General features: G+C 38.2%; 1 protein-coding gene across 2 annotated transcripts; it reads left to right on the forward strand.

The window, feature by feature from the left end:
- Positions 1 to 1,045: 1,045 nt before the first annotated feature.
- Positions 1,046 to 3,810, forward strand: LOC122089436. Of its 2 annotated transcripts, none has more exons than XM_042659175.1 (4): positions 1,046 to 1,357; positions 1,708 to 2,425; positions 2,552 to 2,741; positions 2,904 to 3,810. In XM_042659175.1, the coding sequence occupies exons 2-4, from the start codon at positions 2,009 to 2,011 to the stop codon at positions 3,482 to 3,484; spliced, it is 1,188 nt and encodes a 395-aa protein (XP_042515109.1). In that variant the 5' UTR covers positions 1,046 to 1,357; positions 1,708 to 2,008; the 3' UTR covers positions 3,485 to 3,810. The 2 variants fall into 2 exon arrangements, with proteins under 2 accessions (XP_042515109.1, XP_042515110.1); XM_042659176.1 differs by having other exon boundaries at positions 1,772 to 2,425.
- Positions 3,811 to 16,049: the final 12,239 nt, after the last annotated feature.

Below are 16,049 nucleotides of genomic sequence, written 5' to 3' on the forward strand. Positions count from 1 at the left end.
GATGGTCCAAAACGTTAGCGTACATGACACTCAAAACAATCAATACAGATGAAGACAGATTCCTATCTAGTCCTATTTTAAAATGGTAGAGGATAAGACTTCGGAGATCCGCGGTGTTCATTCGTGGAAAACTGTGAACTTGCAGACGTGTACTTACACATGTACGGCAGATGTCGAAAACTGAAAATCTTTTTGGCAGTATCCGTAAGGGTAAATTCGTCATTTGAGTTAGAGAAAGGTTTGCGTTTCAAATCCTTAAAAAAGTACAAGTAGTATTGTAGTAATGGACTACCTTAATCCACAAAAAAAAAAAAAAGGTAATTGACACGTGGCGTCATTTCCCACTCCCACGACGAAACGCTTTTTTTCGTAAAAGAAAGAGGACATAACGTTCAGGTTTGCAGACGCACACAGTATGGCCCGTCCGTGCGCCGCGTGCCTCGCAAAACGACGCCATTGAATTGCTCTGTCCGTAAAAAGGGAGAAATCCCATATGACCATTTTACCCCTCTCCCCCGGTCGCACTTTCTTCTCCATCTCAAATTATTGAGTTGGGTCTACGGTCTAGCAAATGTTAACTCATCACCCCTTTTTCACAGATAATTACGTAATATACCATGTCAGGAAAACAGCCAATCATTTCCCTCCATTAGCAATTCCAAACAATATAAGCAGCAAATAGTAGGCACCTACAGTTTTTAATTCGTGTAATATTGGATTTTATTTTCCAGATTTGCCCTTCGCCTTAGCTGTGGGCGGTTTCACTATTACTTCGAAAATAGGGGATATGCCCATAACTTCTCTTATCAAGATAGAAGGGCATTCCTGGTAACTAAGACATAACTAACGGAGCCTGTGAATCGAAGTGTCAGAACCGACACAAACGTGTCATCGTGTGACCACGGCAACCAGAACCAACTCAGGTCTGAGCTAAGCCACGTGCCACGTAAGACGACCACGTGGCAATCTCATCCTATCAAGACTCGCAGCTCTTCGCCTCATCCCCCTCCCCCGCTTTTAAAAAGGGTAAGTCGCTCAGTCCTTGGTTTCTCTTTATTCCTTTGCTCTCACAGAAAACACCCACCCAACCCAACCCAACCCAACCGACGAACTCCTCGTTGTCTTACGCTCCTCAACCTCTTTCCTGCCAATCTTGCCGGAAATCTCCGATTCCCAGCTCGAAGATGAAGATTCCGGTGGACTGTTTTATTCCTTGTGTCGCCAAAATGTCCGTATCTCCCTTCCTCATCTTCATGTCTTCCGTGAACCCTGCTCTAACTGTTTGTGGAAACCCTAAGCAAAAGCCACTTTCTTTTTCTCTAATCTGAAGCAACAAGTATTATAATCGGAGAGGAAGGTATCGATTTTTTGCGGACTTTCGAATTTTGGTAGATTGTTTAGGAACTTCTTGTTTTTTTGTTCTTTTCTCTGTGTGCTTTGATCCAATTTTGCTATGCTATGACCTGTTTTTGGTCCGATGAAATGTTCTATATGAGGAGAGGGGATCTTTGATGATCGCGATTATCAGCGAGAATTAGGTCCCTGTGTTGTTGATGTATCAATAGTGTCTTCGTCTTTTATAACTACTCTTGTCAAGATCTTTCTTAGCTGAAAAGAGATGGTAGATGTCTAGGAATTGCACCGGCTGGTTCAAGTCAGCAAGTGTTTTGAGGTTGTTGTCACGATTTCAGTGCTTTCTACTTGTAGTAATTTTCGAATTGAAGGTGCGAAGAACATAGACGGAAGATTCTAACGAGTATAGGACATAGAGGAATGGTCCTTTGATGATTCACAAATTCCTGGTTTGAGGTTGTGATCGTCCACTGATTTGTCAGATTGCTCTTCTACCGAAACCATAAGTCATTGCTTTAAGTTCTTGTAATGGAGTGGTAGGTGTAGGACTCGGATCAGTCTCACAGAAGAATAGACCTTGATTCCGAGTCACTGAGCATTTGAGAGCAGAGTTGGACAGGTAGAAGTCGTTCAATCACTTCTGATCTCGCTAAACATGCCTTTTCCGATGAAGATCCAGCCGATTGATTCTAGTTTCTCAGAAGGATTAGTTCGGAACGATCCAGTAAAACCTGTCGTGAAATCGCGACTTAAGAGGCTATTCGAGCGACAGTTCCCGAGCGTTTTGAGGATTACATCGGCCGACAAGCCCGGCGTCGGTGAAACTCAGTACAACAAAGATGGCAGCAACGATTGGGAGCCGAGTTCCATATGCTTGGCAAATATGGTTCAGAATTTCATTGAGGAGACCAATGAGAAGCAGCCAGCGGCAGCTGCAAAATGCGTTCGGAACCGCTGCAATTGCTTCAACGGAAACTGTACCGACAGCTCCGACGATGAACTCGATTTCTTTAATGGCTTCAGTGAGTCGGTAGCCGCAGCCTCTTATGGTGATGCTTGCGAAATCCTCAAGGTGAGTGAGGATTTACTTAAATCATCATAATATACTTTCGATAATAACTTTCTGTTCAATAATCTCTTTAATTTGAGCAGGAAAAAGATTTTCCTCCCTTTAATTGAATAATTTTTCGTTGTACAGAGCTTGATCCCTTGTGCTAGCATTGCCGAGAGGAATCTTTTAGCAGATACTGCAAAAATTGTTGAGAAGAATAAGAGCTGCAAGCGCAAGGATGATTGTAGAAAATTAGTCATCGACGGGCTCATTCCTCTTGGGTACGACGCTTCAATCTGCAAATCACGTTGGGAGAAATCTCCTTCGTATCCTGCAGGTACTTGCCTTTTTTATTTTTTTGGAATTTTAATGTTATTGATTCAATCTAGTTTCTTTTCATATGTGCAATAAAAGAGGCACCTTTGTAGGAGAATTTAGGGACATTTCTACCGTTGTGCTTGTCTGCACTTTCTAAGATTCAAAATTAAAACTTCCACAGGGGAATACGAATATATAGACGTGATCGTTCAAGGGGAACGGGTGTTAATTGATGTTGATTTCCGGTCAGAATTCGAGATCGCTCGATCGACAAAAAATTACAGAGCAATTCTTCAAACTCTCCCCTCAATCTTCGTCGGCAAACCCGATCGTCTTCAACAGATTGTCTACATCATATCAGACGCTGCAAAGCAGAGCCTGAAGAAAAAGGGAATGCACTTCCCACCGTGGAGGAAAGCCGAGTACATGAGAGCAAAATGGCTCTCTCCTCACACCAGAACATCAGCTTCAGACAACTCAACAACAGAAACTAAATCCGAGACAATATACGAGAAAGAGTCGAGTTTAATTACAACGACGAACTTCTCTGGTGAATTCGAGCTGATTTTTGGGGAGAAGATGTCGCCATCGGTATCATCGGATCTTAGCGTAGAACCATCTTCGCAGAAGGGAATTTTTGAGGAGGAGAAGATTAAAGTAGTTGTTTCAGAATGGCAGCCGCCGGCGATCAAACCGAAGAGTTCTCGCGGAGGAGGCAAAATTGTCACCGGTTTAGCGTCCGTACTCAAAGAAAAACCATAAAAATTTTGTTCTTCCCCTTTACTCTCTTCCAGATAATCAAAATTTCGTATTATCGTATAACTTTTTGATCCTCTCACCCTTCTTTTTTTTTCTCAAAGGGTTTGTAAGAAGGAAATTCTGTAATCATCTACCGATAAAAGATCATACAATAATAATAGTAGTGAGAAAATAACAAAATTTTATAGCAACTCTGCTCTACCCACTCGAATGTAATTTTTTTCTTTCAGAGATCGTCTCTCCGTCTGTAAAATTTTGTTCTTGGAGACCTGCTGTTCCCTCAAATTGAGAAGTTCAAAAAAAAAAAAAAAGAGAGAATCTTTTTGGTACGTGTGATCCTTTTGTTAATTATATTTTTAGGTATTCTTGGTTTTTGTGAATCTTTATTCATTATTTTTTGGTTATATTCTTGTTTGATCTCATTTTTATTTTCAAACTGTGTGCAATCTGCAGTGACGGTTCCTCGAAGCCCATCTCAAACAAAAGAGAGTTGACAGGTAGAAAGGTCTCTCTCCTCTCCTTTATTTTATTTAATATTTTTGGGTTTTACCATTATCTGCATCTCTTGAGAAGTTATTAAATTAATTTTTCTCGAAGAGTTCCAGGTTCTGACGACGGGAGGTCGTGCCGTCTCGAACTCCGTCAACACACAAAATCTGCGTGACCTGGGTGACGAGAGATGATGAACCTTGAGACATTAAAAATTGCTTTCTATAGGCCGTTTCTTTCTCTTTCTCTCTCTATCTCTAAAACCTTCTTTCCTTGTTACAAATTCATTTATACGTTCTACCAAAAAAAAAAAAAGTCACTTATACGCAAACGCAACCGAAAGGTCGGTGGGAAGCCAGAAGAAACTTCCGAGAAAAATGGGTGGATTGGGTTTGAAACTTTGAATTTTTTTTTGAAAAGACGAGAGTACCCCTCTTATTTTAGGTTTCACCTCATTCATTTCTTTCACTGGTCTCCCGTGTTTTGCATAGGAAAAGTGAAAATGAGATTCCTTGAAAACAATGATGGCTCTTCCCCAGTTCTTGAAAGGCTGGAATTTTCAGAAATGCCCACTCAGTTGTTTCGGAAACTGCGACCCTCTCCACCTTCCAAGTTCCAACCGCCAAATGCTTAACGCCTGGAGACCCGGAAACTTTATCCGCATCGGAGCCCCGACCCCGAGTCCCCTAACTACGGATTCCCATCACCTTCTGGATTTCCTTTGCAAAAAAAAAAAAGGTGGGAAAAAGTTTTTTTTTTTTTTTTTTTTTAAATGAAACAATCATTATGTCTATATATATTTTTTAGTTTCATTTAAAAATGTATTATTTTAGGTGTTGGGTTTCTGCCCATCCATCAGGGTAGGGTGGGGTGGGGTGGGGTATGGTGTATGGTATATAAGTATATAGGAAGCTATCACATTATTAAGAGCATTATATGGGGGGCGGTTGTGGGTCCCTTACTGTGGAAGGGAAAATAATAAAAGGGAGGAATGCTTTTCTGAAAACAATTTCTTGGCTACTTTATTATTTGCTCCGGCGGGGGAAGAAAGAAGAAGAAGAAGCTATTGTTAGATTGCTTCTGATATATACCTACGTTTCAAGTTAAAGCTGCTAGAAGACAAGGATTTGAAATTTAAAATATAATCTCCATACCATATGGTGAAAGCCCCCTGTCTAGAATCTAGATCTTTATCCATTCAGGTTTCTGGCTGCTTCATATTTTTTTTTTTTTAAATTATAATAATGTCCGGTCTTATCTATAGGTGCCACGTGGTCCCATGTTGGATTTTGTTGACTTCTCTACCTCGCTGTGTTTTGATTTGCTGTCAGTATATATGACAAAGGAATATAGGAAATAAAGAAAACTTGTAGATTACCTATGTCAATTGTTTTGGAGACTAGTATATGTAGATCTATGGGTGCAGTATTCATTCTTACGTGGTAGCGTATTTAGTAACAAAATAAAGAATTTTAATTTGGATACTTTAAGGGGACCATAATTTTTTGAGTTATTTATCAAATAAGATATTGAAAACGAATTTTGATTTGACTTATAGGATTTCAATAAATCATATATATATATAAATTTTTTTTTTGAATGTCCAATCTACTTTTTTACAGTATAAATAAGCATTATTCATTATTTAATATAAGGGAAAAGGTTGGGTATGTCGTCGATATCAAGTATGCTAGCACTCACTGTGCCTATCTCTCTCTTCCTTTTTTTTGAAATGACCCTCATATCCTTCCTGAATGATGCTCCATCATGTGATTCTATTGGTGCTATCTGCTAGCATGCTTGATATCGGCGGCATACCTATCCCTCTCCCTTAATATAAATATATTTTATATTTTGTCCAAATGTTCATTTCCTATATGAACAGTTCAGGTAAATTTTGGTTAATGGTGTTGATTTGGTTATGACACCGTTTAATTATAGAGATATATAAAGGAGAAGAAAGTGAAATTAATCAAATAAAAAAAATTGTAATTATTATTTACCAAGATTTTGTAATTAATCTTAGGGAAAAGGTTGGGTATGCCGTCGATATTAAGTATGCTAACACCCATTGTGTCTATCTCTCTCTTCCCTTTTTTTGAAATGACCCTCATATATTTCCTGAATGATACTCCATCATGTATTCCTATTGGTGCTTTCTGCTAGCATACTTGATATCGGCGGCATACCTATCCCTCTCTCTTAATCTTAAATCATCTCATTTTAATTCAATCATTATATCTTATTTTACTATCAAATTACTTAACTTGAAAACAAAAATAAAGACTAAAGATGATAAGAATTTTAAATTAAGGTAACATAAACATAGGTGGGGGGGGGGGGAAAGGTTGGGCACGCCACTAGTCTTTTTAGAGCTAGCACCTCAACCCATGGGAGCTGAGATGGCATGGGCAGGGAGGACTTTTCATTGCCATGCACAATGCTATGTGTTACGACAAGTCTTCATCTACGAAAGAAATCTCAAGTAGTGCCCTATAAAACTATTCTCATAGAGATCATTATAGCGAAAATACAGTTTGCACTTAAAATCAGAAGGCCAAAAGAATGCTAACTAGTTGTGTGGTTATCATCACACGAGCCAGTGAGAGAGTAGACAAAGACATCGAACACACTAAGGTAGGGTAGTCTTTTCATGCAATCTTTGTCTGGACATGTAGGGTGCAACCGATTAGCATTCTTTTTCCTAAATTATAAATAGGAACTACTTACAAGACCACATAAATATCAATATTCATAGATTATATAGTATATACAATCATAAATTTTATTTTATTTTTTTATTATGGAATACATCATTAAATGTGACAAGTGGCATTTCAAAGAAGAATAAATCACTCAATCCAAGGAAGGCCCCTCCATGAGGTTTAAAGAAAAAAAAAATAGTTTTTTGATATATTGTCCACTTCTTTAGGCTAGTATGTTACCAAGAAAATGTGTTTGGTCTTTAATTTAATGCATCAGTTTAGAAGATAAAATTACTTTATAGGAGAAAGTTTCCCATCAAGAGGATGGTTCACATACGAGACCAGAATTCACAAACCCTTATAAGATTTTGGTATTTTCGTCAAAATACCTTCTCAACAATACGAGATATATATAGTACAAGAAATTAATAGTACAATATATATAATAAATTTAATTAAAACAGCTACCTGAGGGAGGACTTGACCATATTTCTTCGAGTCCACGCTAAAATCTAACCCCCAATGAATAAATAATAATAATTAAAAGGTGGATCTCATAAGATCAAACGTGTAAGGGACTATTTGCTAAGGGATTGTGACACTCTCCACTAAAGTCGTGATGACGAGTTCTTTCTAGAAGGATATATAAAGGATATATAGCATCTTCTTCACCGTTCTTACCTGAAAATTCCATCCATCTTCTTCCTCTTTCTTTATCTACAATTTTTAAGGAATTATTTTTTGGGAAGTGGGGAGGGGAATTAAAGGACAAACAAGCCTTGATAATTATTGATCTACCCAATTCATTTGTCAGTGAATCATTCTCACATAAATAGACATTTCTTAGGACTTTCTTGTCTTCATCTTCAAGGTAGTTTGGCATCTAAACAAGATATAACCATTTAATTTAAGGGAGTGGTTAGGGCTGACTCAATGAGAAAGGATTAGGGAGTGCTTTCTCACTTTTAAAAATCTATTATCATAGGAGAAAGTAGTCCTTTACTGATAGTGAAACCACAAATTTAAGGTCATTATAATTCCCGTCCTCTTTTTGTTGGAGGTTTGAACTAATTTTTACTATTCATTGGAACCCATCTTAGTGCAATAATGGCCATTAAGGAGGAATATCGGGTAAAGGAATTCCTTCTTCACGCATCTTGAGGAAAATCTCTTTATCATAAGTCAATAACATTTGATAAATTTGAAAGTAGGACCCATTTTCCTTTTACCAATGGTGAAAGAGAATCCTTCAATGTGGAATCATTACAATTACAGTAATGGGGTAGATATCATTTTGAAGAAAAGATTATTTTCGGCTTTGTCTAAAAGAAGGACAGAATACATAACTATGATTGTCATTTAAGTAGTGGAATAGACATCATTACGAGGGGAGGAGTACTTCCAACTTCGACTAGTACAAGTGTATGATAATTAAGACTATCAAATCACAGGTGTTTCCCCTACCTACGGTGGTGGAATTTTTTTTTTTTAATTTGTTTTTGCAATCCCCCTAAGAGGTCCCATAGGATTTACAAAATGTAAACTAATTTGATTCCAAATCGATTTATCCCAGAAGATTGCGTAGAATAAGGTTTAATTAGAATCAGTCCATATCAACTCCGATTTGACCTAATCGATTCATCCAACTCAATCCGAGCATGTAAGAGGGACATGGATGTGGGAATATTTAGAGATTTTTTCTACTAAATCAGACATCAGATATTGAATCAGTATTTAAGGTTTAGAGTTTAGGATTTTAGGATACATTTGGCTTTATATAATTAGAATGTGATCATAGAAACTCATACACTTTCACATTCTTTTTATTTAATCAACTTGGATTGAACTATGAAATTTTCTATTGGCATTTCTGGTTTAGATTTTTTTTGGGGGGGTGATTCTTGTGATAGTCAAAAGAAAGGTATTTTAGACTTAAAAGTTCACTTGTATAACTGGTTAAGAATCAAAAGAAAGGTCTTTTAGACTTAGAAGTTCAATCACTTGTATCAGAAATAAGAATCTTGACTATGTTTTAGGACAACTGTCTTTTTAAACTGAATTGATTTTTAAAGGGTTATTGATTAGAAGACTAATTCATCAATTTATAAGCCATTCACATTAATTTAAAAGAGGAGTATCTGATAAGGTTCTATTTTGTAGACTAGGTATGCATACTAGCCCCAGGCACTCCTATGGGCCTCTGTGGCGGGGAATTATCAAGACAAGCCCAGATCCAGACCCAGATAATCCTAGCACAAGAGATGTCCCCAACAAGCCCACTGATCTCCAATACCAAGTATAAGTTCCAAAGTGTACAACACCTATTTGAAGTTATAATTTTTTTTTTTTTTTTCTTAATTCTTAACTGGATTCACCATTTGAAATTTAAACTAGATAACCACTTTGCTGCATCTGCTTAAACTTTCAAGCAAGATTAGAGATAAGTGGGCCCATTTATTATTATCATACATAGAAGTTATTGATGCACTTTTCTACTCTGCACGGTTCTATACAATACATAATAGAAACTAACTAGGAGAGAGCTCTAGGAAAGAGGCTCTGATGCCTAAGTCATAGATAATCAAAAGAGATGGGGGAGCATAGAATCATGAGTCTTTTGAGGGTCTTACCTTTAAAATCCGTTAAGTAGTCTTTATATGGAAGTTGATGTCCTCCTTCATTGGCTAGTCTGTCACCATCATTGCTGACATGGACCATTTTCTTATTGGTGAGCTTGTCACTCAAGCTGAGTTGACCGATCTTATAACGGTTAACCTAACAATGGTCAGCCTTAGGGGTGTCAATTCCTAAACCGAATCGGTAAAATCGATCGGACCAAACCGATAACAATACGGATCGAATCGAACCGAAGCCTTATTGGTTCGGTTCGATTCAGTTTGGAGTATTGCAACCCCAAAACCAAACCGAACCACATCGGAAACCGGATGAACCCAAAACCAAACCAAAATCGACTCAAAACCCGGACCAAAACTGAAACCAAACCGGTAAGAAACCGAAACACTCCAAAATTCATTAAAAAAAATCAAAATTTGCATAGTTTTGTATACATTTGTATGGAAATTTGAATCCAAACTGGACCAAAAACCAAAACCAACCCGGTTACAAATCGATTTAAGAAACCGAAGACAAATCGATTTAAGAAACCGAAGACAAATCGAAACCAAACCGCACCGAAACCAAAACCAAATCGAAACCAGAATTTTCTTATTGGTTCGGTTTCGGTTTCAGCTTTCCCACACCGAAACCGACTCAACCCGGACAGAAACCGAGCCGGACCGACCGATTGACACCCCTAGTCAGCCTTTATAATGATTAACTCAATCATAGTTGACCTATCGTTAAATAATTGCTTAATCTATACCTTGTTAAGTTAATTAGGCATGGTTAGGCTCATAGATGGTTACAAATGTGACCATCCTATGATGAGGTGTATAGGTCTCGGTTCCAGATGGATGATTAATACCTCATGTGGGGATGAGGTATAAGATAAGGGCATGAGACCGGCTCATCAACTGTTGTGGGTGCATGTGGTCGGGATAAATGGTTCAGACTAGATTCTTGATCTCCTGATCCTCTTCTTATTGTCCTGGTGGATCGAGAAGAGATAAAATAGGGTCAATCAGTAATTGACCAGTGTTATAATGGTATATCACAAGTTTGGGACCCACGGATCAATTTGAGATTACGAAAGTTGTTATTTGAGGTGCAGGATAAAGGTTAAAGATGAACCCTTGTCAACACTCTTAACAGTAGGTAATCTCCCTCTTCACTCAAATTGGAAAGAGAAAAGATTGGGAATTTTGAATTGAAAGTTAAAGGGTTCACAAAGCATAAAGTGGAGAACAAAATGAACATGAGAAGAGTTTACTTGTGGACAAATCCACCAGAGTGGGTAGAGACCTAGAAAAGAAAGGGCAAACTCCTCCTTAGGCCCAAACAGAAATAATAAAAAAAAAAAGGAAAAGAAGTTAGAAGACAAGAGAGGAAGATAGAGTTAGCTTTGTTGGGCAAAAGTAGACTTGAAATACTTCAATAGATAGCTACCCTTCTTCACCTCTGGTCCTCTGTCATCAACGGAAGCAACCTATTTTCTTTCTTTCTTTCTTTTTTCAGAGAAAATTTACGTTTGGGTAATACAAATCCCAGATTCCCAGGAAAGAAAGAATGGCTCAGCTTCCTAAAGATTTATAGAAGAATTGAATTGAGGATTCTTTTCCACGCATTTCAATGGGTTGGACTTGGAAACTATACAATCAACATCATAGCGGAAGCAGATTGACTTCAATGATTGAACCATTTTAGCTAATGGGTTGTTAGTAGAATGGACTGAGAGTCCACAGCTGATGCTGTAGATCTTAATTTTCAAAACATTATTTTCAATATTAGTTTAAGGGGAAATGGGCTTTCATTATTATCTCCCTTTCAACCCCCTCGTTTGAAATGACCCCTACCTCTCCCGTATGATGTCCCTTCCCACGCCTCCATTGGTGCCGTCCATTAGTGTGTGACATGTGGTGGCGACATGCCTGGCTCTCTCCCCTCAAAAATACCCCTAATGGATCATGAGGAATTTTTGTTTAGTCATTTGATTATGAGCATAATGATTCCATAAAGCTAATTAAATTGCTTTGCTTTCGAGGGGAGGGATGCCTAAAGGGAGCAGTAGAATTCATAATTTAAATCTTAAAAGGTCGTAACTAACAAAGTGATGGAAATTCTTTTGGCATATCATACCAAGACTTGGGATCAAAATCCTACCTTACCTTGTGTGAAATGCACCTTCAGCACCTTTTGTGATACATATTAAAGCCCTTCACCCCTTCTACTGTACAGCCAATTCAGATTCTATTGACCCAAGGAAAGGGGGATGATACAAAATGGGTGTAAAATTGGTGTTCACATTTTTTTTTCTTTTTAGTGGAAGAAGGTAAGGGCAAAGTGATCTATTGGCAAAAAAATTTCTTCGGCGAAGAGAGAATCTCTCCATCCAAGGAGATGATTGATCTCCTAGAATAGTGAATATCATCATTAACTTCCATGTTTGTCGAATGTCTGAAATACCTTTTCTTAGTTCAATCAAAGGTTGGATTCTATGAATTATGAGGTTCCTTTCTCACCATGGGTGAAGGCAAACTCAATCCTTAACAGTTTACATGGCATATAGGTATTTTGATTCTAGTAAAGAGCGGAAATTAATGGTTTCAATGCATCTGGGCCTGGGCTGAGTCCTGATGGTTACAGAGGTTCTACACTAACATATTCATGTCACGGTAGTCAAGCCCATCCCAGCCCATCCCATTTAATAGTTGGACTCGAATGAAAGCAGGTCTGCTTAGGATAATGAGAAAATGTGGGGGTAAATGGGCCGGATTCAAGTGATTGACAGGCTATCCTATCCATATTGAGAACATCTTTACCAGTGTCCAGCCCATTAATTTCTGAGAACCAAAATTAAGACATAGTTGTGTATCAGGATGGCATTTAATAATTAGGAACTAACAATGGATTGTGCAAATAATTTTTCCACCTTATGAATTTTGATGAGGATTTTTCTTCTCACTCAAATCTCAGCTTGATTCAGTTTAATGGTTTGAACCTTAAACATGGAAAAGAGTTGCTGCTGATACCGAAATCAATTCGCATCGATCACATCTTGACCTAACATGGATCTGTTTTGCAATGAAAATTTCATGGATATCCCAAATCTAGTACACATTCCAAAATCTTAACAAAGTTGGCAAGTCTCTGTGTGTTTGGTTTTGGTAGGACTGTGTTTGTTTGTTACAACTTATAACAGCCTTCGAGTTCGAAATGCAGTATTCAAGCCAAACACTTGACAATAACCCTTTCTGATCAACAACAAATTGACATTTTCTTAAGGAAGTTAATTGCATCAGATTAGTTGCCTCAGTTCTTATTTTAGTGTATGAAATTCAGAAGAAAATACTCAAGACATTAGAGTACAGAATTAAGGCCAGGTTTTGATAAACACTAAGACCCATTGGCATCATCATCTTCTATCCAATATTTGATGATTCTCTTACCCAGATCCTGACCATAAAAGGCTCATCCACGACCACCTACTCTCCTTACAAGGTACCTTCATCCGTGATAACGGTACCACTGTCACCTAAATGCAAGTGGCTCCATCAAAACTACCCCTATTCAGCTCCTCTAGTTCTGCTGTTCTAGGATCAATACAACCCAATTCTTCCTCACCACCCTTTCGATGATCCCTCTGGAGCCGTAGCCTCCCCATTACTTCAGAGCTGGTCTACTTAGAATAGACCAGGCAGGGTTACATGGTCTCTCCATTTTGCTGTCAATGGCCTCAAATTTGCAGTTCCAACTGAGGCAGGAATGGGAGCCAAAGTTCTGACATGCAGTGTTGGTGATATGGAGTGTGAAGAAGTGTCTTGATAATAGGTTTCTAAGAAACTCTGGTCCTACTTATGCATGAAATAGCAATGAAAAGTGATTTGTCCAAAAACGTATATAAGATATCAATGCTCAATCTAGACTAACAACAGACTGTTGGATGATCCAATGCCTTAGAAGGTAAGTGACCCATTTCCAGTGGTAAGCATTGCCGAACTAGTCAAACTCAGAACCAATTATCAGGAGGGATCCTCATCCATTGGAAATTATTGATGGCTTCAAGAGAGTTCAGCACAACATGAGATGGGGCAGTATTTGTCACTAAAAGGATTCATTGAAATGATGATGTTTTACCCAATTCTAATACTTATTTGTATATCTCCTTCATGCCCATTGGGCTCTAGGCAGCATTTGTCATCAAAGGATTCATTGAGATGAAGATGTTTTACCCAATTTTAACATTTTTAACACTTATTTGTAAACCTGCTTTATGCCCAATAGGCTCCAGGCAGCATTTGTCACTTTAACACTTATTTGTAAAGTTCCTTCATGCTCATTAGGCTCTCCTCTTGGAACCACATCCTCTTAGCTACATATAGATCAGTTTCAGAATCTCTTCTTTAATGCAATGTTCATTCCAAGCCCATTGATTTCATTATCAACAACTGCTTCTTTTACTACTATGGCTATCTTAAAAAGGGCCTGTCTTACATTATATCATCTTGGTTGCAATCTGTCCTGGTTTTCTATTTAAAAAGATGAATTGCATGTTCAATGGTTGGTGTTTCCCAAGGGTTTTTGTCTTTGCAAACCTGTCCAGAATTGGCATATAAATTTATATTCTGACAGACCTCTTGATCATCTTACAACCAGCTAGACTCAATGAAGGTCCACCTCTGTTCTGTGCATAAGATCTCATCATCCACTAATATGTTCTTTGGAATCTCTTCCACTTGGTTTCAATGGAGGTGGAGTGGGAGGAGGAGGAGGTTAAATGTTGACTTAAAAAATCTTAGGGAAAATAATAGGGACATTGCTGGCTTGTGCTTGTGATTGTTCCATTGAACATGCAGTATGTCAGAAACATACAGAACATATTAAGATGATTCAGAGTAGGAGGTTTACCCAAGTGCCGTTAATCCCAATCACTGTCGCATCTCCTATTAAACTTCGTAGTCTTTCCATAAAGTAGATTCATGTTAGGTTCTTGCACTGGCAACTTGCCTACCTTCCCATTCCAAGATGACCAGAATTGATAATCAGATGAGATATGTAGGCTTTTTGCTGAGGGAATGTCATAAAGTATTACATATCTATAGTCATTGGATTTCTTTCCATCACATGAACCACTGCATGTCATGTGAGATTTCTCCTTTCTGCCAAGAGCATATTACCAGAGGATATAGAAGTTCATAACAGAAACTACCTCCCACCATTTCCTTTTTTAACACATGGAATTTGGAAAAGAATCACCCAGATATGCATATCTCATGCCATATCTTTCTGGGATGGTTGAGTCCTTATCAGACTCTAGAAATGGTTGTTATTGCATTATTAGTTGTCCCAGTTCTTGCTCCTACTTCAACTTAACAAGACAGTTGCCTCCTTTAACTTTATCAAGAGCTCTCTTCGTCCTTAGGAAGCTTGGATCCAATCAAGATCCGAACAAGGAGCACTCAACTACTAGTCTAGTCTAGTAGTTCCCCCCACCACCCCACAACCCCACCCCCTCCCCAAAAAAAAAAAAAAAAATTAGTTGTGATGACAGGCGTTTACCCATGAGATTAGTTGAGTAGGCTTCCATTAGTTGCTTGCTAGTTGTGGGCTTTCGACCTAAAAAATGCTTATGTACAGCAAAGCCATGCAGCATCTTATCTGAACCTCTTGGACCACATACATCATCATCATCATTTCTGTGAGACTCATCATAATCGTCTTAGCCACCTGCCTTGATAGATTCTTGGATTTAAATTTTTGAGATAAAGAATGGATATTGTCCACACCATAAGATTTCAGAAAGCATGAACATATTTTCCAAACTGCTCAAGTGTCAATTTGACAGTTTTTTGGTGCAAAGGCAGTACAAAGTCAATGCAATTTGCATAATTTGGGATTCTAAACTGTTGCTCTACCTACCATGGCAGTATCATTGAACAGAGTTTAAGTCCCATAAGCATATGGCTAATGGCTGAATTTCCTATCTGATCAAGAAAATTCAAGAAAAGGAAAGGACAGCAAGGTGATCCCATGGAAGTACTTCTTGCTTAAATTTCATAAATGCTTTTTTTTTTTTTCCATTCTCACGGCTATTACCATTCTGAATTAGCTAATATTAATGCCTAAGCTAATTTTCTTTCCTTTTCATGAGTTTTCGCTTTCTCTTGACGGTTCACTTTTCATGAATCATTTCCATTTGGGACTAGAAGGATAAGGTTATGGATGAAGCCTATGCCCACTTTCTCCAAGTGATTTCGCATGGGTCTGGTTGGATTTGTATCGGTCCACTTCGATCCTGATTTTTGGCTGATACCATATCGCTGGATCGGTACAAATGAAGGGTAATAAGGTAAAAAAAATCCAATTCTTTTGACGACAACTGGGGTATTTTTGTCCAATCCAGATTGGGATTGGATCAGTACATCGGCCGTGTCTGAGCCCAAGACTGATTCCAATATCTTCCCCTGGTTGTGATTGAGCTTCTTGGACATTCACAAGCCAAGGATGGGTGGGGAATTTAACAAGGATTTAAGTTTAGCTTTCACAAGTGAGCTGAAATCAACTCAGCCTTATCCAGGGTGTGCCATCCAGTCACAAATTCAGTGTGTTCATCCCTTTCTCTTTCAATGAAGTTACAAAATGTAATTTTTATCTGCATATCACCCTGGTCCTTATCAAAACTCATCCTTATCTTAAGGGACAGCACATAAGCAAGTCTTCAACCCTTAATTGTCCTTGTCCAAGTCATATAAAGCCTC

Source organism: Macadamia integrifolia, chromosome 9 (assembly GCF_013358625.1).
Source record: "Macadamia integrifolia cultivar HAES 741 chromosome 9, SCU_Mint_v3, whole genome shotgun sequence".
NCBI classification, from domain to species: Eukaryota; Viridiplantae; Streptophyta; class Magnoliopsida; order Proteales; family Proteaceae; genus Macadamia; species Macadamia integrifolia.

Excerpts from the sequence above, each read along its gene's own strand:
- LOC122089436 (XM_042659175.1), top strand. The coding sequence starts at position 2,009 with ATGCCTTTTCCGATGAAGATCCAGCCGATTGATTCTAGTTTCTCAGAA. Across the intron at positions 2,426-2,551 it reads ATGCTTGCGAAATCCTCAAG|AGCTTGATCCCTTGTGCTAG; the intron begins GTGAGTGAGGAT and ends TTCGTTGTACAG. Across the intron at positions 2,742-2,903 it reads ATCTCCTTCGTATCCTGCAG|GGGAATACGAATATATAGAC; the intron begins GTACTTGCCTTT and ends AAACTTCCACAG.